We start from the raw sequence: 27,717 nt of genomic DNA, 5'->3' as shown, positions 1-27,717 counted from the left end.
TTCAGAAAAACACAGACTACAGATTAATTGTACATTTGCCTCACTGAAGAAACTGGAGAAGATCAGCACATCAATTTTATGTATTATGGTATGTATTTTACACATTACCTCCTTCCAACTCCTCCCTCAGTATAGCAGTAACATTTTGTTTGCATGTTAGCTAATAAATTATCTTTTATGTAAGGGCTTTCCATAAATCTTTGGATCAAAAAAACCAAATACAGCATTATTATTGTTTACATTCTAGCTACCTAAAGAGTCAGTGCTTTCCTGATGAGTATCACTGCGCAACTTTTTTCCCCCAGCTACCACATTACAAACCAAATACCCAATTAATTGTAAAACATACTTGTTTTGGGGCATCTGCGGAGGTGGTGTGAACTTCAGTACCTCGAAGTCCATTAGACTCAAATACCACTGTGGGAACAAGGGGGCTTGTTAACAGATGAACATTCAAGCTTCGTTAGTGTGTGCACATTATTTGAGTCCATTACAGATTAACCACATTTGGGGAAGGGGGGGGGAAGACACCAGCTCCTCGCCTGTAGCCGGAAAATACCAATTTACCGTAACACTTACTGTAAGAGAGTGTGCTAATGGCAGCCTAAGGCCACTGCCCTTTTTAATTCAGACTTCAGTGCTGAAGAAAGCAATCACTGACAACATTAATTATCAGTGTATGTGTAAAGGGACCCTCTTTTTGAATTACTTACCATTTGGCCTCTGTCATTTTGCATCAGACTGGCTTATGTATGCACCATTCACACTTTTCCAAAAAAAAAAAAAAAAGGTGAACATTCTAGTCTTACTGTCTCATGTAATGCTATTGAGGTATCTTAACACATTGGTAGGTTTATAATGTTCTCCACAGTAAATCATGTTCCACCTTAAATAAGGCTTAAGGAGAGATCAAGAGAGTCCAGTTTGAGAAGGATTTAGGGCTCATTTGAAAGAGAAAAAGCCCTTTTTTGGTACATGGTAAGGAGAAAGAAAAACAAAGCTTTACGTTTTGATCAAAAGGGTTCTTTGATTTCAATTTGTGCTGGTGGCAATAGAATTCATTAGCATACTCATTTGAGAGTATTCTGCTCACTAATTAAAATGTTTTTTTTTTAAAAAACTGTGAAGAGGCTCGTCTCAATTGCAATGCAACCATATGCATGAGAAGTGGGGAGGAATCCGGTATGCGAAACAAAAAAGGGGGGCAGGACACTGATCAACATTTTTAAAATGTTAGTAAATGGAAAGCTTTTAAAAAATCCTTTGGTAGCATAGGAAATTAAAAATGTTAAGCAGGGGCTTTCTTCCATCCCCCCTGAAAGGACTGATAAGAAAAGGTACCTGTGTGAGACCTCATGTGGGTCCTGAGGTGGCTGGGCTGGGTAAAGCCCTTCCCACATTCGACGCAGACATAGTCTCCTTGGCGTGTTTGTGTCCTAAGCATCCCTGTGGTGAAGAAAAAGGGGAGGAGGGAGAAGAGAGCAGTAAGAAAAGTTGAGAAGAAAACATTATGCCAGAGGAAAACATCATTAGTATGTCTAATGTGTCATTATGTGAGGCTACCTTCAGGCCCTGGATGACAACTGTCAGCCTTCATCTAGGCACTGGCTGACAGGCCAGGCACACACAGGACTGCAAGAATGCATAAATTACATTGAATTAAAAAATGCTCCCCATGATGTGCCCGCACCAGGACTGGCATGTCAGGTGTGCGCTTTTCATAGCAGCTGGATCCACTTTTCAGCCATCACCCAGCTTTGTCAAGCAGTATATGAGGCAAATCAAAGTGACTCCAGCGTGGTGGAGACAAGTCACATGGATAATAGGAAGTGAGTAGAACCAGAGCCCGACTGTCCCCCCCAGGCTGCAATACCTTGGAGACAAATGCAGAGTGAGTGGAGCCATCACAAACGGATCAAACCTTTAGCCCTGCCTTACCTGCCTGCCGGTGCAGCTTTGACCCCCAACCCTCAGAGGCACAGACGGAAGACATCTGTGAATCAAAGTGTCATTACGGACATTCTGAGCTAGTAGCAACACCACAGTCTTCTGCCAGCCCGCGATAAACATGTTTTCTAGGCCATTAGCATTTGTGGAAAATGACTCAAACCTCTTTTTTCCCAAAGGTCAGTTTACAGTATCTGACTTAAAGGGCTGGTCTTTGTCTTTTTACCACTGATCAAAAAGGACACATTTGACTTTTATTGGGTTACTTCTTTTCTCAAAATATTTGAGTTATCTTCTTCACTATTTGGGTTAGACAGTCTGCTTAAAAGGGCGGGGGTGGGTGGGAAGGAGAGGCTTGATGTTTTCATTTGCCATTACAAAAGTCCTGCCTTTAAAAAAAACTTCAAGGTGTTATCAGTAAATAGTCAAGCTTTGAATCCCATCAAAATGATTAGGAAAATTATACAAAAGGATATAAACTCTTTGTAATTTGCTGTTCGTAATTTGCAATTAAGAAAAAGGGACAAAACATTTTTTTTGTTTCGCATGCTGAAAGTTAAAAAAAATCACCTTGGACACTTAACAAGCTGAAAATATTTAAAATATTAAATTAAAAAAAATTCAAAAATATTAAAAAATAAATTAAGGCAAATTTATTCCTCACATAAGACCTCCTACTTGCACGCTCCAAGTACTATTTGGATTGGACGAAGGCATTCCTCATATCCACTCTGGGTCTAGCTCTGCTCTCCCTGACGGATTCCTATGCAGGGCCTATTTTGAAAGATGCCTTAATGATGAATGGAAGTACATGTTATTAGAATAATGAAATGAGATAAAGGTTTGGAAGACTCCCTGTCCTCACAGATTCACAGAGGAACCAGTGGCTACCAGCTAAGGGCAATGAAGGCAGTAAAACTCTGAATATCAGTTGTAAAAGACAACATCAGGGAAGAGCCTAGGCTTTAATGCACTTTCTGATGGCCCTCCATGGTAACTGGCTAGCCACTCTGTGAAATAGGATGCTGGGCTAGATGCACCACTGGTTTGACCCAACAGGACTCTTCTTATGTTCATCGTATGCAATTTCCTTTCTAACACTCAACATTTTCTCCATGTATCAAACATAGACATATTAAGTGATCATCAGCTCACTTCCTAATCAAGAAGGCCTCTATTCCTAACCTTCTAGGAATATGCAACATGAAGCCATTACAAGCTGATTTTTTACATCATCATTAGTACATGATGGATACTTTTAATTAATGTGCCTCCATACAGGGATAGCAACTACTTACTTACTACATCAGGAGAATAAGCTTCTTAAAATGAAAAAAATACCAAACTGTAACCATGTATATAGAAGGTACATGGTTGAAATGTTCACCATATGAAACAGGAGAGGTTAAAATCACATTGTGAGGACTTCACCCCATCATAAATATAATGCAGGAACTGGCCTCAGAGTAATTTTAACAATCATTGTTCCTCCATTAGGTAATTTTTATATCCAAACAAAATGTGATCCAAACTGTGTTTGGTCTCTCCAATACAACCATGCTTTCAATCAGATCTCTCTCTTGACATATGCAGATTAAAAACAGAGAAAAACATTTGCTTATTGGTGGCTGTGCTGGATTTTTTTATTTATATTTTTCATTCCTGGGATTTTACGCAGATCACAATATCATTTTTTAAAATTATACCTCTCAAGATAAATTATATTATATTAGGAGAGTACAGATGACCATAAATATTAGTCGTTTTTATTTACATAAATTTAAGTTTCTCATCATACAAAAGAATTCCTGTGAATCCAGAAGGGGTAATTACCACTCTGCCAATGTCACGTTTGATACTATGATAACTGTAAATAACACTAATAGTAAAACAGAAAAATAATCTCCAAAGAATTGAGGTGCGGTTTTTAAAAAGAAATTCTTAAGCCAGCATCAAGCTAGTAAGCGTGCAACATAATACAAATGCTAATGGCTTGCATTGATACTCAGGCGGTACTTGTAGTCATGTCCCCCAGGGACTGGAAAATCAGTGTGTTACTAGAAGGAAACAAAACTGTGCACTTGTCTCTTGAGAAGAGAAGTCCAATTTAAAATGTAAAAGCCAAAGCTCCAAACCTGCCCCAATTCCATTGCATGCTAAAGCATTCATAAGGGAGTGCACTATTGGGACCAATAAAGGTCTACTGTGAAGAAGTACACTAGATATTCAGAATTAGGAGAGGAATAATGTTTCTCATGAAGTTATACACACACATACACAGCGTTAACAGTTGGGAAGGGGGAAAGTAACTTTCCTTGCTGGAAACTCCCTTCAATAAAGGTTTCGTGGAAAGCACCCTGCTAATTAGCTGTCACCACTCAGCTATCTCCTGAGACTATCTAGACTGGCCCGCTGATAAGGTGCCCTTCCATCCCAGTCCTAGGGAAACAACGACGTAACAGGATAATGTACAGCAATCTATGTAGTGCCCTGACACATAAGAAAGAGATTCAGACAAATATCCCAGAGAAACGTAAGCCAAAAAATGTTTTTATAGAATGATTTATGATAGAAAAAAAGGAAATGGTAGGATTTAAAAGGAGTAGGAAATGGGACAAAATACAAAACATGGAAGAGCACACTATCACACAGCACACCATCTCTCAAGTAAAAGCAATAATGTTGGTCTAATTCAGCTAAGTATGCTTTACCTAGGTTGTAGCAGCTTCCTCAGAGCATGTACAGAGTTCCTTGCAGTTCCAAGACAGTGGAGGTGTCCTTAACACCTGGCCCACTGGTCTTGGGCACTCCAGACATTCCAAAGTTGGAACCAGACTAATGTCCAGAGCTCCAAGATATTTATGGGCAATGGAGTCTGACCTAATCTAACCAATCTCCAGCAAAACTCCATCTCTAATGTCAGAGGCTACCAATTAGAGAACTATTACAGGATGGTCCCACCATTTTAATGCTCTGTACTTCCATGACAAAAAAAATGTGGCTCAAGACAGTTGTCCTTTGTCAAAAAAGGATTATGTTGGCCAGGTAGTCCCAATGTGGAATGGGGGATAAAGTCTTATTTTCATGTAAGCCCCAGGATTCAAGAATCCAGATGCTCTATGTGGCACTTTCAAACCATATTGAATATCGGAGTTCTGTCACATGTGGTAACTAAGATAATGCAATCCTGGAAACTCCAAACTAAAATAATTCTTAATTTATGCAAACTTAACTCAAGGGCTGGCTAGAACTACAAGCATCAAACTATTCTACTGGAATCTTTTTTTAAAAACAATTTTACATCTATGAATGCTAAGTTTTAAAAATTATATATTAATTTTAATATATATATTAGAATATATATTAGAAAAATATCCTACTTACTAATTCCTGGTAATTCCCACTATCCTTTCCTAAGTAATTTGTTATTCCCTGGCAAAGAGGAGACAGAAGGTGAGCACAAATTTTCATCTGAGATGTGCCACCAGCATGGGCCTTAGGGCAACATGACCAATCTTCTTTTCAAAACTTTTCTTTTCAAGACTTTGGCTGGGATTCACCCAGGGGGTTACAGGGTGCAGGGATAGCCAAACTTCCAGAAATTGCCTGTTATGTTTTATGGATGAAACAAGCTTCTGTGCCCATATTCAGAAGTAGGCTTGCTCCAACTTGTATGAAGCCATCATCATAATTATCTGGGAGTTAACTTTGGCAATGATCCAACTTCCCCAACAATCTCTTCCACCTTGGGGAAATTAACATGTGGAATTGGGAAGGAACAATTTGAGTAAATCTAACCCACTCGTACTACCTTCTTAAGATATCTATTTCTAGCCTGCCTTTTTCTCAAAGGACTCAAAGCAAGTTACATTCTCAATTAAAAATCATAATAAAGATACCATAAAATAAGAACAAAAATCTTGTGTACTGCACTATAGATGCTTTCTACTTGTTATATCTTGGGGTTTTCTTGTACTTTTAATGTCTGTATGGCCTTTGTATTGTCTTTGTCTGCAGATTACAATGGCCTTTTGCTATCAGCAATAAATAAACCCAAATTCACTTGGCAGAGGTAACACTGTGCTTCCTCTCCATGGTAAGTTGCTGACAACCTACTGGGAGGATTTGTGGGTTGTGGAGAAGTGGGGCCAGCATGCAACATCGCTTCTAGTGAAAACAAGATGTGATATTATGACGTCACCGGGAACATTCCAGGCATCACCCAAAACTCTGTGGTTAAACCCATGACATCCCCTGTGATGTTACGACATCACTTTTGGTTTTCTCTGGAACTGACACTGAGTGCTGGTGCAACGCTGGAGCCCACCCCCATTTCCTCCCGCTGGTGTCTGAGGTGCCAGCAGGGACAACAGAAGTCACTGAACCCCCTAATCTGATGCTATCATTGTCCAAGTCATAGTAGGCCAAAGTTCTCATGGGAAGGACTACAGTGAGGGGTCATTCCATACACCTGGGACTTTGCCATTAAGGTTTTGGAGGGAAAGGAGCTGGGCTACAACAGCTATTATGTCATGAAGGTATTGTTAGAGAGACTCTTATCCTAGTGAAGATTTTGACAAACTATACTGATGAGCTTTAGAATCACAAAACAGACATTAGATACTACTTTCCAGGAGGACTATACAAATGGAGTTTGCTGCTCTGTAGTTCTGAGTTCTTTTGCAAGTATCAAAATCAAATATGTGCCCTATTTCAGAACTCTGTTTTTGCTTAGCCACAACTACCATGGGTATTTTAATTTGAATTCATAATACAAGAAAGAATTCTAGCCCTATATCTATTTCTGGAATGGTACCTCTAAAACTCCTTCTGCTCAGCAGAAATTTCTCATTGCTGTTCAGGATATCGGGGTGGGGGGGCATACATGTATGCATGTTCATTATTGATCTAGCAAAGGATTAGTTAAACATTTGTTATTTTAGACAGTCATTCTTAAGAGCTATATTTATTTTGCCATGAAAATAAGCAAAGACAAATCTTAGGATTTTAAAAAGATGCAATGAACAAAAGGAAGTAGATTTCAGGATCAATTTATCCAAAGAGAATGCCGTAGAAATGGTAAACCTTTGAGATTAACTATCCCCTATTCCCTTACCTTTTACCCTATTTTCTTATTGTGTATGTGTTAATCTTCACTTCAGAGATCTAAAGTTGGATTAGCATTATCCTGAGTCACAGTACCTGGCTTAGCTTACCTCAGATGCCGAGGAGCCAAGCCTGCTTCAGCTCTACACCCCATCCCTACTACTTTGAAGCTCTGCTTCTACTATTTTGGTGCTGCAACATTACTTTCAACTGAATATGTATATGTAAACTACATTTAGCTAAGACAAACACCATGCATGAACTACCTTTTTTTTGTTCTGTACTTTGTAATACACTTTGTAATAGCAGCAAAATAATGGTGCGGTATTAGATTTTGGATAGCAAGGCTACAGACCAAGTAGCCCACCCAGTGGAATTGCTAATTGCTAAGTTTCCCTTCCTAAGCATGGAGGGAATAGTGAACGAGATTTTTTAAAAACTTTGCTCAGCTAGTACTATGTACCAGTTTCCTCCCAAGGGAGCTTTGCCCCATCTTTGCCTGCCTTCTATTATATGCTGAAAATGGTGCTTTTTGCAAGAGCCTTTGCAAGGGCCCATCTGCTCAATGGGGAAAAGCCATACTGTGCTTCCTCTCCATGGAAGATGTGCTTTGGACACAGAAGGTCCCAGGTTCAAACCCTTGCTCCTCTGGTTAAAAGGACCAATCAGTGGGTCTGCCTGAGACCATGGAGAACTGCTGGAAGTCAGAAGAGACAATACTGGCCAATGTTCTGGCCCATTTTCATTTTAACCAGGGGAATGGAGTTCCAGAACCTCTTGAAAATGGTCACATGGCTGGTGGCCCCGCCCCCTTATCTCCAGACAGAGGGGAGTTTTCCCAGAAAAAAAGTCCTGATTTTAACCAAGTTGTTATCTGTTGATGCCTTGGCTTTGTGTAAAGCAATATGGGGCAGCAGTTTCAAACAGCATTTATATGTGGTTATGAACCGTGTGTGAATTGCTGTGGCCTTTTTAAACAGCACTACTTTTTCTGGCGCCAGAAGGGGCTAACCCCCTCTCCAGGGCCATTAGAATATTTTGATTTTTAACGGGCACAAAAATACCACTACAGTGTTGTGACAATAGGTACAGAAGGTTCCCTGAATTCTTAGCTTTCATTTAAGGAAAAAAGCATATATCTGCAATAGACTTAATTTTTTAAAAAAATGAAAGCTGGGGATTCAGAGAGCTTGCTACACCTGTCATTACAATACTACAGTGATAATCTATATATATTCAAAAAAAGAACATGCTGGAATTGGGTAGGAAAATAAAACCAGTGTCACTGTCAAAAGTGCTATGGACATTTCAAAGAGCACTCCACAGCACACTGAAAACTTGAAAATGGGGGAAACAGTTTAAAAAAAAAAAACTATCTCAACCTCACATTGCAAATAGGATATAAGCAGTTTTGTTTGAAAATTCATTAGCAACTAGCAGCCAAACTGGTTATGTCTGAAATGGCACCAAAAAATCACTAGCAACCAGCAAACAAAATGATTTAGAACGACTGAGTGAAAATGGCCTCAGTATAAAGCAGAATCGTCTGTTCATATTGAGGTTGGGTTATCTTCTACTTTTTAATGATGCTGGGTTTTAATGATAATTACTTCCAATAATATTGGTAAGAAGAGAAACAAGGGAACAGCTTCGATGCCCTAACAGTTTTGCTTTTCCTACAGTACTGTCTTAGCTTGCTATATTCCACCCAGAGGGTTCATTTTTGGATGGAAAATAAAAATGTTTTTTTAAAATAAACAATCTCATTACTGCTAGATAGGTGACAGCATGTGAGCAGTTTTATTAATACTGATACAGGGCATGTTTAATCCATTTGAACTCTAGGGGGCGCTGTAATGTTCCTGCTTTTCAGAGCTTGCTGAATGTTTCCCAGCCCCTTCGATGTGCTTCCTTTCTCCTATTGGTAGCCAGCATTTGATTACTGCTTCTTGCATGCCTTGTGTTGCAGTTAACATTATAGGCTGTATATATAAGGTGGTATTTATTCGTCCATTATGTAGTTGTACAGTGGTGTCCAGGAAGTGTACCTGTTGTGTAGAGTGGTCCAGGCTTAGGTTGATAGTAGGGTGAAAGTTACTGAAGTCCTGATGAAATATATTATACCGGAAACCAACAGACCAATACTCATATCTACATGCCTCCAGCTACCACCCTAAACATACCACTCGGTCTATTGTCTACAGCCAAGCCTTATGTTACAACCGTATCTGCTCCAATGCTCTCGACCGAGACTCACACTTAAGAGATTTACAACAAGCATTTTTGAGACTACAGTACCCACCAAATGAAGTGAAGAAACAAATCAACAGGGCCAGACTAGTACCCAGAAACAGTCTGCTCCAGGACAAACCTAAAGGAACTAACAACAGAACACCACTGGTTGTCACCTATAGCTCCCAGCTCAAACCCATCCAACGTATCATCAGCGAGCTACAACCCATCCTGGAAAATGATACCTCTCTCTCAGAAGCCCTGGGTGGAAGACCTTTCCTTGCCTACAGACAGCCCCCCAACCTTAAACGACTTCTCACTCACAATCATGAATCGGCCAGCAGAGTCACCAGCACAGGTACCAGGCCCTGCAACAGACCCAGATGCCAGCTCTGCCCCTATATCTACCCAGGGAATACAATTACAGGATCCAATGGCATCAACTACACTGTCTCTGGCTCTTACAGCTGCTCATCCTCCAATCTGATATATGCCCTCATGTGCCAACAATGTCCTTCTGCTCTGTACATTGGACAAACCAGCCAACCTCTACGCAAAAGAATAAATGGACACAAATCTGACATTAGAAATGGAAACGTCCAGAAACCAGTGGGAGAACACTTCAATCTACCAGGACATTCCATCAAAGACTTAAAGGTTGCTGTAGTTCAACAGAAACCTTTCAAAAACAAAAACCAACGGGAGGCTGCTGAACTGGAATTCTTATGCAAATTTGACTATGTCAAGCTGGGACTGAATATGGACTATGAATGGTTATCACATTATCACAGGTAACAGATTTCCTTTACAGAGGTGGGGTCTGGGAGAGCTCAGTGGCACCTGGCGTGGGCTTTCGGGGACCACAGATCTCTTTGTCAGATGCATCTGGCAAGGAGAGCTGTGGTTATCGAAGGCTCATACTGCATTGGAATTGGATGGTCTAGCTGTTTGGCTGCTACAAACTAACAGGGCAAACTCCTTTGAAGCCCACTGATCCACACACCAAAAGGAGATGTTTACATATACTAGCAAAGGAATGTTTTGGTTGCACCCTCCCCTTTCCCCCCCTAATTGCCTCTTCTCTCTCCTCCCCTTCTCTCCCTCCTCTTCTATATTTGACCAGTCTCTGTATCAGGCATCTGACGAAGAGAACTTGATTCTCGAAAGCTTATGCTACAATAAAATTGGTTAGTCTTAAAGGTGCTACTGGACTCTTTTTGATTTTGCTACCACAGACTAACACGGCTAACTCCTCTGCATCTACGACCAAAGAAAATGAAAATTATTGTCCTTTGACTGAAAGCTTATATATATAAATGAAGCTTTCACAGAATATAAAAAGCTACAGATTTATGCAATTTGCTTTCACAGAATGTTACACACATTACAACCCTAAGAGATCCATTTATTATCACAAAATAAGGGGGACTACAATGTTGTGTTTTTGGGGGGGGGGGGGGCGGTCTGCTATGCCTCCCATCAGGCAGGACAGATGCTGAAGAATCTCCTAGACTTTGCATTCAGTCTGAGGAGAACTTGCGAAGGTAGGAGGTAGGAGCAGCTCAGGAAAATCTCCAAGACACAGGAAAGTTTGCAAAAACAGGGTCTCAAGTCTTTGCTTTTTATATTTTCCTCAAGCTTAGTGTGTGGTTCTCAACAAGTTCTGGAGATTCATTCCCACTGTAGGCTGTACACTGCTGGCTCCCCTTTCAATTTACTGGTTAATACAGAGTGAAGCCTTTTCATCAGCACTCTTTCTCCAAGTTGCCAGGGTTCTACAGAAATATAACAGAGTTACACATGTTATCCCTTTCTTCCTACTTTTTTTTGGAAGAGTAATGATAGAAGGTATTTTTTCTGCATATTTGGGGAGGGGTTTTCCCAGGTTTACAGAAAATTCCCTCTTAGGGAGTGGAAACCATTGTGTAGCTCATATAATCAGCACAATGCCACCAACTTATTATTAGAAGAAATGATAAAAATAACAAAATGTTAATTTGACCCAGCACATCACTGGAAATACAATATGGTAGAGTAAACAGTGTAGGTTATTCTTGTAAAACAGGCCAAGGAATCCAAAATTCTAGCAGTTAAAGGAAACAACTATCCATTTAAAACACAAAATAAATAGAGTTCTTGATCCTTACCAGCATGGTCCACTACAGGGCTATTGGCACCCCATGTTTGGTAGAGAGAAGCAAGGTCCTTTGGAATGTAGGTCTTAAAAATATTTAAAATGTCCAGCCGCTTTTCATGCCCCTCAGATGGTGGCTCCTGTTTGATGGAATGCACCATGGGAGGAGGTCCTGCTATATTAGGCTGAGGCTGCATCAGAGGACTGGTTCTGGATCCAGCGGTGCCGTTTGCCAGCGCCTTCATCTCACTGTCTCTTCTGGGAACAGGTTCCTGCTGAGGCACTGGTGGATCTTCTTGAACGGCGTATGGCTCAGTTTTACAGGGAGGGTGGAACTGAGGTGGAGAGATAAATTTGGCCTTTCCTGGGTCTGAAGTGCAATGCTTACTTAAAGGGGGGAACCCAGCACTTACTTGGGGAACTGTATACTTCTCTGTGTGTTTACTGTTGGAGGCCTGTGAGCTGGGTCTAGACCCAATTGTCTGGGAAGCTGTTGAATTTCTGCTAAAGCTTCCGGCTTGCATCAACTTGGAATTCACTTCATATTTTGCTTTCAGCTGGGATGGTTGGGCTACTGTGCTATACTGTTCATGGGTATGGCTCAGTTTTGACTGCCTGTATCCATCAAAGCTGGATGATCGTGGACCACAGTTACCAATGGATGGTACATCCTTAGGCATAGTCCCAGGCTTAGCAGTTGCAGCAAGACAAGAATTGGTTTTGGATCCTGACAACCCACTTGGTACCTGAGTACGCGTAAATCTGGCTATAGGCAAAGGCTGGCATTCTTTACCACCAAGAACAGGAGGGGGACCAGTGCGCCCACTTCTCGTCAGAAAAACCACATTGTTTTTTATACTCTTGAATCCATTTTGCAGAACCCAAGGAGGAGCCACAGAATTACAACTGACCTTGTGCCAAATTCTTTTATGCATCCACAGGACTTCTGGGTAATAGGTCTTATGACTGCAGTAAGGACACAGGTGGACAATCAAAGCAGCCTGCAAGGTTGAGGTAAAACTCGTATTGCATGAATCAGCCCTAGTCGATTTCTCACTTAGATCTAATGGAACTTGCACGTTTGAATCTTTACTGAGCACAGAGTGGTCAGGGATATCTGGAGGGTTCTCTTTAGACTGCTTAGACTGCATTTCCAATGGGACTTGTAAATCTAATCTCACCTCTGAATTTAGTTGGCCTATACTGGAAGTAAATTCAACAGTCCTACTGGAGCAAGGGAGATCTTGGTTATACTGAAATATTGACTTCTCTACATCTGGAAAAATATTGCGATCCATGTATTTTGGAAAGGGTTCTTTGATCTTGTTTTCAGGTATAGGTGCCACAGTCGATATCTCTGGTTTAGATTCACTGGCATAATTTTCTTGTGTGTGGTTTCTTCCATGGTTAAGCTGTAGTGCTGCCACAGATGTATTTTCTTCAGATAAACTGCAGAGGTATGGTTTTTTACCTGAAGGGCATACATAAAAAAAATTACTATGAAAACAAATACCAACAACATATATACACTGAACAGAAGAGAAAACATCTTTGGTAAAATATGGACAGTCCAGTCCTGAAATCACACATTTCCAGACATGTACCACAGAAGAAACTCTGGTGCAATACAAAGCCCCTTTTCTCCCAAACCCCTTCCCCCGCCCCCCAAAAAAGTGTCCTATCGAGTTCTTTGTGCTCAAGCAACTGCTCCTCACCCCGCTGAAAACAGCAGGGAAGCTTTATGGTCACACTAAGCAGCAGTGAACTGATAGTGACAAAAGAATAAAAAAGGATTTTGTCCCAGCGCAGAGTACTCTGCTGATCTGACTAAACCTTTACTGTAAAAGTACAAGATAAAATAGCCAGTAATATAAGCAGACAGTGAAATTTAAACATGGCATGCCTGGGTTCTTACTAGTGTTTTCCCCAGGGATTCCATTCACACAATCATGTTTGATTTTGATTATTTTTGGTCTCCATGCAACCATCCTTGGGTACAAGTATTGTCTATACAGAAGTATTGTGCAGACAAGTGGTAAACAAACATAACTGGACAATAATTTCTGCAACCACGCCCAGCCCTTTGGGAATCATTATTATTGCTGAAATTGATGCAAAATGTACCTTTTGCTTGCACACTACATTCTTCACGTGATCACATGATAAGCAAGACAATGAATGCAGAGAAAGCACCATCAAAAACATCCTCAGAAAGATACGTTTGTAGCTGTTTGACTGCTACATTGTAGTGGGCAGCAAAATAATAGCTGTGAGTGCAATGAAATATTGCAAAAAGGAGGCAGCGTACCATGGATGAAACATGATTTATTTATTTACAAAATTTATACCCCACCTTTCTGCCTTCACTATGGCTCAGAGGCAAAGTGTGATAGATTTTCCAGTATACCTTTGTGATAGCATTGAACTACTACAATCCAGGAAGGGACTATGTAGATTTTTAAAAATGAATGCAGAACCACTCAGTAATTTGAAATTCTGGTGCTTATACTCTTTCAACATTTCCATTGTATGTCCTTATTTTTAAAAGTCCTTAATTTCCCTCCCATAGCCAATGCTACTGTGTTTGCCTTTCAGTCGCTATATTTCATATAATATAATTAGTTTCATCTTACATTGAATTGTAGTTAACAGACAGAAGAAGTCCAGTATGGCTAGTAGAGACTTGTATCCCATCTATGATACAGGAAGGAGTGCTCACAGTTTTTGAGAATGGAATGATCCAATTTTAAGCGGTCTTTCATATAGCTGCATTTCCTCCCATCAATAACATTAAAAGGCAGGGTTTTTTTTTTGGAAAGTCAGACTCTTCACCATTGCTTTGTATAACTTTGGTACCACAGGCATTATTGCAATTCTGTTAAACATGGTCTGTTTGAGGTTGAATTTTCAACAACAATGAAATTTCAACTTAATCTGGCTGCTGTTCACGCAAAAAAGCCTTAAGCCTTTGTTTAATTCTGAGTAATTAGATTAAATAATGCTTAGATTTGCTGTCTAGCGGAGCTGAATACCTCCTCCATTAAGATCATTTTCTTCTCAACTTTTCAGGGGAAGAAGGTCCTTTGTATTTAAATTGTTTTTCCTGTTTTACAAGAAGTTAAGACTTCCTGAAAGCTCATGCCCAGCACTACAAATTACATCTGCACTTTGAGTCAAAAGAACTGCATGGAATTATGTAATCTGGTGCTGCACATCTGCATTATTTTCAAAGCACATCTGTCACAGTAATATTTGGGCTGTTCAAAAGACTCCCAAGTCTTTACCCAGGACATTTAATGTGCTGGTGTTCCATTGCTAAAGATGCTAAACAATAATTAAAAGTAAGTAATAAATCATTTCAAATATATTATAACACAGCCAAAGAAAGCAAAGTATTCCACTCAGTATAGTTTACAACATTGAAGGAAGATAAGAGGCTTGCCACTAAAGTCTTACTTTCTTTCCACCATGCCTTCATATATTCTTTTAATTAGTTTCTTTCTCAGACAAACTTGAGCAACACAGAGTGGCAAATTCCAAAGAGGTGGCCACGTCTATTGCAGACAAACAAGAGTTTTGTGGCACTTTGAAAATTAATAAACAATGAACCATTCAACTGAGAAACATACCTAGAGACTAGTCCCTGTGCCAATACTGCCCCTATGGCTGGATCTAAGACCACCAGTCATTCTGTTAAAGGCTCATTCATCTTCTGTGAAATACACTATTGTTATTGTTGTTGTTATTAATTATTTATAGTTTGCCTTTCTTGCTGAGACCCTAAGCAGATTACATACTGCAAGTGAATACAATGTGGCCACTCTCGGCCTGCAGCTTCAGCTGAATAGGCAGGAAGCTGTCCTTTGCCTACCCAGTGGAAGGAGAGGCAGAGAGCCTCTTCCCAGCCATCCGGGTCTTCAGGCTGGGGGCAGAGCCAGACACCTTAAAAGGTGGCTTCACCCCACAGCCTTCACCCTGAGTTCGCCCTGCACTCAGTCCAACCTTGTATTATTTATTTATTTATTTGATTTATATCCCGCCCTCCCCACAAATGGGCTCAGGACAGCTAACAACATTCATAAAATACAGTGAATTAATCATAAAGCTATAAAATCAATAATAATTTTAAAAATCATTAAACTAGTCCAGGTGCAGGCTATTTAAATAAATAGCTGGGAGTCCATATATGGGCATAGTACATGGCTAAGGGCAGTCCCAGAAAAAGTGGTGGTCTTAGGTAGAAGAAGGAGGTCACCCACAGATACTCAGCCAAACGCCCGGTGTAACATCTCTGTTTTAAGGCCCTGTGGAACTGTAACAGGTCCCACAGGGCCTGGATCTCCAGTGAGAGAGCATTCCACCAGGCGGGGGCCAGGGCAGAAAAAGTCCAGGCCCTGGTTGAGGCCAGAAGGATGTCCTTCAGGCCAGGGACCACCAGGAGTTGCTTGTCCGTAGAGCGCAACTCCCTGCAGAGGACATGATGGAAGAGGCGGTCACGCAGGTATGCAGGTCCCAGTCCATTAACAGCTTTAAACACCAAGGTTAACACCTTGTAGTAGTGCAAGCATAGCTGGCCACTGATTATCAGGGCCAGGTAGGATTTATTTTCTCCTATTCCCAATTAGGTAATGGGGAAAGGTGTTTTTCACCTACCTTGCACTGCTTACAAGTGTAATTGGCTTACCATGGTGCCTTAAATAGGATGTACTGGCAGAACAGAATGTGGGTTAATTGAGCAAACTAATGATCACCCTTGGCACATCCCCATTGTTGGAGGAATTGGGGTCTCTCAGGATCACTGGCATGTTTGACAGCTGCCAGCTGAGAGGGCAAACAGCTAGATGGGACCTCCTGTACAAGTTTGTCCATGTTTGATGGCTGGGGGTAGAGGAGCTTGTAGGGGGGAAACCCTTTTGCCTAGCTAGCGAGGGGCCCAACCACGCATATGGATGACTCATGCCCAGGGCAATGGGGCTCGTCCAACAGGTCAGAGTGGAAGTTCAGGGGTGACTCCAGGCCTGACCTGTACCACTAGTTGATTTGATATGATTTAGTTAGGCCCTTGCCATGTTTGCGGTAATGTTGAATGTTATTGTTGTTGCAAAATAAAACGGCCCTTTGGTTTCCAAATAACTTATCTGCCTCTTTAGTCCGTCTAGGGGGCAATATAATCAATAGCTAGGACATTCACAGCAAAAATACAATACAATCAACAGTTGGAACATGCAGTGAAAACAGATACAATAGGTTATAGTAGCCAAATTTGAAAACTAGCATAAAGAGAGACACATATATGAAATGTTTCTGAATTAAAGCATAAGTAATTAACATGACATCTTCAGCAACATCAAACTACTCATTAAGAGCATATGTATTTTACCAGACAGTACCCAATAGCCTTCTCTACACTCCCTGTCCCTTACCAAGGTAGCTCTTTGTGCTATTTCTTATTAGACAGCCCTATAATCTGAGTAGAAAGCCCTCCTGAATAAATCAGTCTCGAATAGTTTGCAGAAAGCTAAGAAAGTGGGTACTTTCCTGACCAGGCAGGCCATTCCACAAGGTGGAGACTACTACAGAGAAAGCCCGTGTATGAACAGTTGTTGATTTAGCCCAACTACAGGGAGGTATCTGCAGAAGGCCCTGTTCAGATAAGTGAAGGTACCATGGCGGAACACAGGGACAGAAGTGATTTCACAGATATGAGGGGTCTAAGCCATGAAGGGCATTGAATGTAATGGTCATGACCTTGAATTGCGCCCAGTAACTGATGGGTAGCTAGTGGAATGATTGCCGAATGGGAGCGATATGTTCCTGAAAATTCCTGAAAGTAAATGAGCTGCAGAGTTTTGCACCAGCTGGAGTCTCCAAATTGACTATGAGGGAAGACTTACGTAGAGTGAATTACAGTGCATTGTGTGCAGGGGGTAAGGTGATTCCCCCTCATCTGTTTACTGGTTAGTTTGCTAGCCAGGCACATGATTCAGCACAGAAATAAATGCACATACATTATATGTGTGGATTACTAGTGAGCCACGTCCAATGTACATCATGGCACAGAACAGGAGGACTGAAGAAGTTGGAATGCAGCATAAATTAGCTTCTTCTACCCAGCCACCAAATACTTAGACCTTTTACTTCAGTATAAAAATCTGGACATGCATAAGGAACTTGCAGATTAAAAATGATGGTACAAATTACATTTAAAATGATAACAGAGGGGCAATTTATGTCAGAAAGATCCTGCATGAGAAACATCTTGATACTTTCTGAGCCATAGCCCTCTCATTCCCAAAATCCCACAACTCCTCCTTGATGTCAAGATATTGCTGGATGTGATATCGAGTATAATTTTTAATTAACTGTTTTAAGTATGCCCCTAATATAACTCTAAAAATGCTCTTTATTGACCAATCAAGACCCCAACTGTCAGGAGAGAGTTGGGAGCTGCACGGCTGCTGCTGCTAATGGGGGAATGTACTGGCCAGTAAAATGGGGGGATTCAGAGGAAGACTTGAGGAGGGTTCCGCTGCAGGAAACCAACAACATTTTATCTTCTGGTGGGTATAATTCTAGAGGGATATGAAGAGAGCCTTCCCCAAAACCTCTTAACAGGAAAACAGGATCTCACCATTCTGTAAATGTCAAATACTGGCACAAAACCAACTCACCTACTTACTGAGCCTCAAACTAGGGGAATGTAATCTGGTGAAGCAAAATACAGGATAAAATTGCCAATGCCCTGACTGAATTAATGCAGCCGCTGAGGCCCAGAGAATGAAACTACTGTGACTGTGTGTTACTACAACAGTAGTGCCTCAATGAACGTTTTGAGACTGCAGGCTAAAGATGTTAACACTATCAATAGATTAATTCTCAACATCACTAGATCTGTGGATACTTAAATCCGGAGATTAGAACTAGAACAAGCAAGACAGATCTTTTTAAAAACCTGAGAAAAGCCCCAGATTTAGAGAAAAATCTGATTTTTTTTTTAAATGGAGATTTAGACAGTCAAGATAATAGAAGCAGTACCTGTAGCTTTAAGAAACAAATGTCCTCTGTGTTTGTTGCTGTGCTACCACAACAGCATAGCTAGTTGAAGCTTTGGTTTCTGTGAGTAAAAGGCAGCCTTTCCAAGGCTGTTTTGGCCAGGCCTGGAAGCAAAGACTGGGCAACTTGCTGCCATCTGACTTGCAGGACTCCTCCGGAGCAGACTGCATGCTTCTGTTCAAAAGCAGCCAGCCCATAAAAACCCAGTGTGGTGTAGTGGTTATAGAGTTTTAGACTAGGATTTAGGAGATCTAGTTTCAAATCTCTGCACCATGGCATCTTGCTGGGTGACCTTGGGCCATCACACACTCAGCCTAACCTGACTTACAGGATTGTTGTAAAGACTAAAATGTAAGAGACTGTTGTAAACTTCTTTGGTTCCACCATGTGGGGAAAGGTGAGGTATAAATGTAGTCAATAAATAATAAATGTAGCTAAAGATGGAGAAATGTCGGTCAGTTGGTGGGTGGGAAGAGGAGGAGAAATCAGGGAAAGATGAGGATATCAAGGCTGCCAGGAGGAAAGAGGAAACAGCCTCTTTGGAAAAAAAAACCTAATCCAGGAATGACACAATGTTTCTTTCTATAAAGTCATTTCCAGGCATTGGAACAAATGTTGCAAGTATCATATGGACATAACTGCTTTTCCTGCCACAGCTGTAACGTGTAGCATTAACTTTCACAACTTTCTGTTCTATTGCATGGAATATTCCACTGCCAGTTAAACAGCTTCCCCGGAGGGTGTAGTGAAAACTCTCTGTGCCACTCAGTGCTACATATTATATTGTGGAAGGAGGTAAGTGTTCTCTGTTTCATGTTTCTCTGCAGTGTGTTCTGGCTCAAAGTCTTGCTGCATCTGTAGATAAGTGCTTAGGAGGGACTACATCAATTACTGTTCCAGTCCTACTTCATTACACAATTCTTTATGAGATGCTACAAAGGTCTTAGGGTTTAGAAGCAGAATGCTTGAGAATTAATCAAAACGGTAAGTATGTGTACCTTAATCCTTTACACATATGGCTGTGGTAACAACCTGGTTTAACCCTGAAAACTGCCAAGTGGACTACACAGATCAGTTTGTCACTGCTGGGATAAGCATTTGAGAAGATTTATATACCCATTCTTATCACATGATAAGAGTAGCTATCAAATATCACAGATTAGCTACTGTGGATAAATCTTCCTTACCATGTGAACACAGTATTTACCAGGGAAAATAAGCTCGATAAGAACCACCTTCAACTAATTGTGTTTATCAACTCTTATAGGCCCCAAGTCATGTAGGCCAATTGGCTAAATGACCTTTCAATTTGGCCAGATATTCCTAGCTGCATGCGGATCAGATTTTAATTAAGCTCCTCTTTGAATGTTAAAAACCAATTTTTCTGTACACAGTATGCACACACGGGTACAACTACCAACATAACTTATGCACGACTAAAACTGTCTTTTAATATTTTTCACTGTGATAAATTCTGGGAAGCCTAGATTAGTAAAACAAGCTAGGTGAAGACCCCCAAATTCCTACAAGAAGAATTCCCCAAATAACCTACAAGAAGTTCACAGACTCATGGTGCAATCTTAAGCAGAGTTATACCCTTCTAAGGCCCCTTTCACATTTCCATTTTAACTTGATTGTTATCCACTGCTGCCCCAACTTCGAGTAAAGTGATACAGGGGAGGGGGCGGCAGGTTCAAACATAATTTATTTCCGTTTATGAGCTGTATGTAAATTGCTGTTGACATTTCAAACAGCACTCCTTCTTCTGGCACCAGAAGTGGCTACCTTCCTCCTGTGAACTACCAGGGTTTTTATATATATTTTTTAAAATCAACACAAAGATATTGCTTATTGCTATAGCGTTGTTATGATACATTTTGCAGGTTCTCTGAATTCTTAGCTTTCATTTAAATATATATATATATATATATATATATATATATATATATATATATATATATATATATATATATATATATATATATATATATATATATATATATATATAGCCCCTTCTTTTGTGAAGTTAAAAAGGCATATCTCCATAAAGAAAGGAGTGACAGACGTACTTTTTTAAAGAAATGAAACGCGGGAATTGAGAGAACCTGCTTCACCTATCACTACAATACTATAGTGTTATAGCACTAAATGCTATCTATTCAAAAAATAGATTGCTCTGGAAATGAGTGGAAAAATTAAAAAGGTGATGCTGGCAAAAGTACCACCGACATTTCAAACAGTATTCTGCCGCAAATCAGATGTGCACTTCAGAACAGAAGGGGTTTTTTTTAAGGCCAAGTAAGTGGGTATTAGATCAAATAAAGTCTGAATTCTCCCTAGAAGCTAAAATGACAAAACTGAGGCTATTGTTCTTTGGTCACATCACAAGAAGACGAGATTCTCTGGAAAAGTCAATAATGCTAGGAAGAGTAGACGACAGTAGGAAAAGAGGAAGACCCAAAATGAGATGGCTTGACTCAATAAAAGAAGCCACGTCCTCAAGTTTGCAGGATATGAACAAGTCTGTTAAAGACAGGATATTCTGGAGCTCTCTCATTTCTAGGATCACCTAAGGTTCGAGCCAACTTGATTGCAACACACACACACAACCCTGCTTTGCACACAGGACACTTGCAGCTTTGTCTGAAAAGGTTAAAAAAACCCATTAGCAACCAACAGCCAAACTATTTTACTATGGTAGCTGAGATAATACAAATAGTCTTTTTGGCAACGTAGCATTAAAAGGGATTTCAGTGAACCCAGAAAATCTGGTTAATGATGTTTCCAAGAGCTTTGAAATTTAAAATATAAGATCTACAAACTATTGTAAAAATATCAATTTATCTAGTTGATTTTTAATTTCTTCTCATTTTTTTGCTTTTACTGTACATGTACAGAATTTTAGTTAGTTTTTTTCTAGACAGATTTATCATTTATATTTTAATATAAACATTGACAAATGTAAACAGAAATCATGCTTTTGAGTTTATAAGTTAAATATTTAAGAAAGTTTAATGGGATTTGCCAAAAAAAGTTCATTTTATTTAAAGAAGTAATCATTATTCCTATGCTAGGAAAATGTCTTTTAAGAATATTTCTCCCTCCTTTTCTTTTCCATTTTAATATATCAAAATGGCAAATCCCAATTGTTTAATCATCATGTTAAACAACTAATGTTTCAATATTCAAATTTAATCTTTATTTTTCACAGAGACAAAGAATCAGGGAGGACCTGAAAGAAAAAAATGAATGAAAAGCTGGTGGAATTCACAACTCATAACAACGTCTTCTTTTTATTCCTAATCTCTTTAATATTGTCTAAATGGGCACCTGGTGCTTAGGAACACCAGAAGCTACTAGACTCTTACAATCTGGGCTATGAATAACAAGAATAGACAACCAGTATATCAACTCAATATAATGAGTCCAGCCTTGGACTGTACACATGTGCTCCTTTATCTCCAAATGTTTATTCGACTGAGGTAGCATTCAGAGGCCACTGCGCTTTATCAAGCGTTTTTGTTTTCAGGAAAAAAAAACATTTTGAGGTAAATGAGATTGATGTGAGTGTGCGTTTAACATAAAGTGCAAATTGTTCTTGCAAACATTCTTACATTTTCACAAAAGCCAGAAATTTTGATGTGATCACAAGGAGACCTGCTTTCATCTTGCAAATGACAACACTATTGAAACTGACAGTTGGTGGTGCAAAAAATACCAGAGAAAAAATATTTTAAAGAGACTACAGGGAGAAAACAAACAAGTACAGTAAGCAAAGTAAAAATGTAAAGAGCAGAAACAAGAATATTAATATAAATGCTATGATTTGCAGTACCGTAAATACTAGTGGAACTAAAGTTAGGGTGTTTCTTTTTTCAAAATAGAGAAAAATGTGCTTTATGCACATATGACTGTGTACAGGTTTTGCATATTTCTTCCTATGCAGAGGCAGTAGCTATAATGTGTACAGAGGCCTTTAACATAGTCCTCAATTAGTAAAATAGTCCAACCTTTTAATCCAGTGAATTGTGTCACTTACAGTGAAATCCTAAACAGAGTTACTCCAGTCTAAGCCTTAGATGGAGTAACTCTGCTTAGGATTCACTGTCATCTGCTCTCAAGTAAGATGCTCTATTCTATCCGTTTTTTTCCCCTTCCAGGGTCCCCCCCGCCCCCGGATGAAGGAATAAAGACTAACGGGTACCTAAAAGTCAAAGATCAGCAGAGAGAGATTCATCCAGCAAACTGTGGTTTGTTGGTGGGAATCTAACCTGGTAGTGAAACTATGGCTTGTTGTCCATCCTGAATGATTCCAGTTTGATCAGTAGCAGCACCCTTTTTATCCTCCTGTTAACAGCAGAAAACCTGCCCTTCAGGTGCATTCATATAGAAGGCAGCTAAATGCAAAGAGAAAAGGGGAGAGGGCTGTAAAAATCTATTTTGTTGCAGTTTTGGAGATGCTGTACAGAAAGAAGGGAGAAAAGAAGCTCACAATCAGTGAGTGGGAGCTGAGCTGTAAAAGGTTAATTTTGATTCGATTTTTAAAAAAAACAATGAATTAAGTGAAGCAGCTGGACAGGAAGGGGAAGGGTTACTGATCAGGGCTAGCATCCGCACATGGAGAGGTGGGGGCATCTGGTGGGGTCCACTGCTGCTGACTCCCTACTCACACATCTCTCCTGATGCTGCACTCACCCCCTCCCCTGTCTGTTTGTGAGGGCTTTGTCGCCTCTGTGCCCAGCTGGATAGCTGCCTAGTACTGCTTCAGAGGGGCATGTAGGTGGTCACAAAGCATCAGCATTCCTGGTGGCCACAGCACTGGCACTCCAGCTGCACCCACCACCCAGCACTACTGGGGAAGGGGCAGGCAGGCAGTGTGGGCAGCTGTGGCTGCAGGGGGTAGGAGAGCTTGCAGGTGGGCAAAGGAAGGAAGCACAAGCAGGTGAGGGCATGTGGGCTGGGAGGCAAGAAAGGGAACCTAGTAGTGGGCACAGAAAGGCCCCAAGCACTCTCTGCTCAGAGCCCCCCCAAAACCTGGAACTGGCCCTTATACTGATGCTCTTTGACCAACAGCAAAGAAGTGACAGCTCATTCAAAAATTTATTGAAATGTTTATATTCTGCCTTTCTTTGCTCAAGCCAACCCACCCCGCCAGCCTGCTTTATCACTCTCCCATTTGTTGCAAGCAACCCAAAGCAAACAGGCTGCATAGGTAGCGAGGCTTTGCCAGGAGCCTGGCAATGCAAGAACACAAGAAGCTGGAAGCAGGAAAAGAGATAAGCAGCTGACTCTCCCAGACACCGTGTATCGAATACCGGTGTTTCATTTGAGTGGGGGGAGCAACTGGGGGTTAAGGGTCCCTTGATTTGGCCAAGCTTACTACCCTGTTTAAAAGCCTTCCACAGTTTCTGTCAATTCACCTAATTTTAAAACAAATCGGTCCTCACAGGGTTGAAGAACTTGCATTTGTGAACTTGCATTTTATGTTCCGGTGTCCTCCATTTTCTCCTTTGTGCAGGAACAGAGGAAACAACAGTAACTTCGTGGGGAACTCATTTTTAAAAAAACACCTAAATAGCTTTTCAAGATCTCCATGAAACAGCCCTGTGACAGCCTTGCTGGTATCACCAAAGACATCAGCCATTTACTGGCAACTTCAATAAACTCCTTTAAGCTTCAATGGGACAACTAATCTATGAGAGGATCCTCCTTGAATAAGGAGCTGAGGAGGGGACATTTCTCACTGCACCAGCCTTGTAAACGTCTCTGTCTCATTATCATGCCTTTAAACTGGGCTCTGGGTATGAAAACACACATTGGGGAGGGGAGGCTTTATTTAGCATGCATATACCTAGTATTTGGGACTCACGCACAAGGAAGAGAACCTCTTGTTTGTTAATGAATGCCAACACTTTAAAAACAAAAGCTTATTCTTAGGGAGAGAAGAAGCTACATTAAATGTTTATCATTGGGAAAATGAACAGGGACAGGAATTGGCAATAAATACCAAAATATCAGACCAAATCTGTCTTAAAGGAGAAGGAGCCTCCTACATGATAGAACAGGAAACCTCTCATTACCCAACACTCCCATTACGATGATTTTTAATAACAGGTGGCGCTACATTTGTAGAAAATTAAGCAAGAAGAACAATCAAGATTCAGGCTAAGTCTTTTGCATAATTTACGTGAGATTAAAAAAATTCCAAATGCACTTGGTAAAGCTTTATCTTTAAAACAAACGTCATTGACACACAATATTGATTCTACAGTACACTGGTGAGCCAGAGTGACTTATACAATGGCCATGCTTTTAGAAGATAAAAAGGGAGTTGTTCATGCTATGCAGATATTTTCGTGTTTGGCTACAGGCGAGATCTTTCTCAAGGATTCTAATCAGGAACAGTGTGGGAAAGGAATATGCAAAGGAAATGCTGAAACATACTGCCACAGTCTGGTTCAATGTGGAAGTTCTGCTTTGGAGGGAGTGGGAGTACAAGCGACAGAGAAACTTCTAAGTTCTTTTTATCCCTAAACTCTTGTGATGGTGGGTGGGAGAAATGGGTAATCAAATCAATTTGTGTTTTGTTCTAGATGTGTATCATCCAACATATTTGAACAATAAGCAAATCACATCAATCTGTTAACTGTATTCACACAGCTTCACAAATCTTACTCTGTGTTCTTCTATAGTACGGCAATCTGTTGCACACTTCCTTAGCTTAAAATTTATTTAAATGCTATCAGGCTTGCGCATGCCAAATCTTTAGTCTGTCTGCAAAGCAACTGCATCTGTTACTGTCGGACTCTGAATGGTTTGCTCCCACAGAGGCTCACCAAAGCTGTGGAAATATTAAACCTTTGATCAAATGCAACTACAATATGAAAAACCACAGTAAATAAAAGCCACATGTTGTGCATCCCATGGCCATGCCAGGAAACACAAAGTAGTGTATCACTATTCACATTATACAAGAGAAGATCTCAACAGTGATATAATGACCACAGAGAATGCAGTATTTGTATACTTCAAAAAAAAGGAGGTGGTGAAAAGTGCTGCCACTTTCAGCCACTGGATCACAGTTGTTTTGAAAATTCCCCCTACCTTCAAGTCTTTCACCTAAGAAAAGTTGCTTTTCCCTTAAGAAAAGTATCCACAAGTGAAGGAAAACTAACACCTGCACACAAATTTTAAAAAAGAAAAAGAAACAGAAAGAAAAGTATGATTAGGGAAATTATATTGACAGCTGATAGGTTCATTTACTGAACATGTTCACCTGTAGTCTCAGGTGATTTCAATCTGAAGAACAAACTGAGGTCATTGTTTATGCTGACTGGGAAAAGCGGAGAGGAGAAAATTAAATTTCTATAGAAAGCAGGCTAGCAAGAATGGCCATTGTAGAGAGAATGTGTCACGAGCGTCATACACACAAGACTTGTTTGGGCCACAATGCCAAGCTTCAGCCCACAATGATTTTTTTAAAAAAAATGTGTGAGGTTGCAACAATGATAGATGGAGATCTACAGTTTCCCAGCCTGAAGGAATTCACAGCTGATCTATTTTCTACTGTTTAGGCCAATCACTAACTGTCACTCAAATTTAATGCCTTTTACAAGAACAGAGTGCAAATGATCATATATTCCTTTTCAACCATAACTAATTTTCTTAGAATAGCCTGGACATCCTGTTCCTTTACGCCACAAAAACTTTTACCTGCAAGCTTCCACACATGAAGAAGAAAGTGCCATTGAGTCGCAACCAACTCATGGCAAATCCATCCATGGGGCATTCCAGAAAAGAGAACAGCAGTGTTGTTTTGCCATTACCTGCCTCTGCAGAGCAACCCTAGTCTTCCTTTGTGGTCTCCCATCCAAGTGCTAACTGTGGCTGACCCTGCTTAGCTTCCAAGTTCTGACAAGCTCAGACTAGGCTGGGCTATTCAGGCTGCTTTCCACACACAAAGCCTCTATTAAAGGGACAGGGCATTTTTCTCCAGGCCTGTTGGCAACCCTAGTCTCTGTCATCAGAAGGAGCCCTGGGATCCCTATGGGTAGATCCTACCAGCTTTTCCGCCTCACCCAGCCTGATTCCCCACCTCACTGTAATCCCTGTCTCACACTGCTTTTGCCTATGCAAGTCCCACAATAACAGCATAGCCTTCTTGGTGGTCAAAGGAGATCCCTCCTTCCTCTTTTGCTTGTTCAAAAAGTGGTAGGATCCAGCCCTAAAGTCAATGATGACAGTTCTGTGTTTGCCCCTTTTTTTCTACCACACCACTTTTACTATTAAATTTGAATGTCTTATCCTGTCATGACCACTACCATATTCTGATTCTCCAAAGGGCATAATAACATCCATCATCAGATTAACATTTTAAAAGTATGTAACTACCATGAAGGTAATCTTTACAAATATGCCAAGAACCTTTGAAACCTGCAATCCCTATTAAAACCAGCGCTTTTATTATGGGAAAAGAGGTGGTGGAACTCAGTGGGTTGCCCTCGGAGAAAATGGTCACATGGCTGGTGGCCCCGCCCCCTGATCTCCAGACAGAGGGAAGTTTAGATTGGCCTCTGCGCCAGCATAGAGGGCAATCTAAACTCCCCTCTGTCTGGAGATCAGGGGGCGGGGCCACCAGCCATGTGACCATTTTCAAGAGGTTCCGGAACTCAGTTCCACCATGTTCCTGCTGAAAAAAAGCCCTGATTAAAACAACACCACTACTGTCTGCTACCCAGAAATAGGTTATGTGGTAACTCCTGAGGAAGGCTCCATAGCATGTCAACTGTTTTCCTGTTACTGAAGGTGACATAATTGTTACTGCCTCTGTCATACAATGTAACAGTTTCAATTAATTAATAAAAAGCCAGCAATGTACAGTGTGGCAAAAAACGCCATGTGTTTGGCTCTGATATAAATAGAAAATATGGGACTTTTGTATATGCAGGTCCTTTATGGCATACTGTTTTTGTATTTTGTTGTGGAGTACAAAGAAACCATTGACATAGATTACAGAGAAATGGCCTCACTTTTTTTTAAAAAACCCTGTTTTGTAGAATGTTGTTAATTGTGCATATAATGAAACATTTTCTTCCTCTGGAAAGTTAGTAATTAATCTCCATTTTTAAAAGTTTACTGATTTCTTGAAAAGTTTTTTTAAAAAATCTGATCTGCTAAATGTCTACAGTGCATTCCACTGAACACACAAAGATTTGGAACATAAGTGATCTTTGTTAAGAAAGTAA

General features: G+C 40.4%; 1 protein-coding gene across 3 annotated transcripts in view; it reads right to left on the bottom strand.

Annotated features, from left to right (window-relative positions):
* The window catches only part of ZNF516 (zinc finger protein 516), a 133,311-nt gene that overhangs the window by 12,926 nt on the left and 92,668 nt on the right, over positions 1–27,717 (bottom strand). For all 3 annotated transcript variants that reach the window (XM_054985546.1, XM_054985544.1, XM_054985545.1), the window contains 3 exons: positions 11,433–12,890; positions 1,342–1,446; positions 350–417 (listed from right to left, as the gene is read on the bottom strand). In XM_054985546.1, coding sequence (XP_054841521.1) covers positions 350–417; positions 1,342–1,446; positions 11,433–12,890 — 1,631 coding nt within the window. The remainder of the gene's footprint in view (positions 1–349; positions 418–1,341; positions 1,447–11,432; positions 12,891–27,717) is intronic.

Source organism: Eublepharis macularius, chromosome 7, assembly GCF_028583425.1.
Source record: "Eublepharis macularius isolate TG4126 chromosome 7, MPM_Emac_v1.0, whole genome shotgun sequence".
In the NCBI taxonomy this organism is placed as follows: domain Eukaryota; kingdom Metazoa; phylum Chordata; class Lepidosauria; order Squamata; family Eublepharidae; genus Eublepharis; species Eublepharis macularius.
The sequence above is the reverse complement of the archived record's forward strand: the minus strand, read 5'-3'. Positions and strand labels throughout refer to the sequence as shown.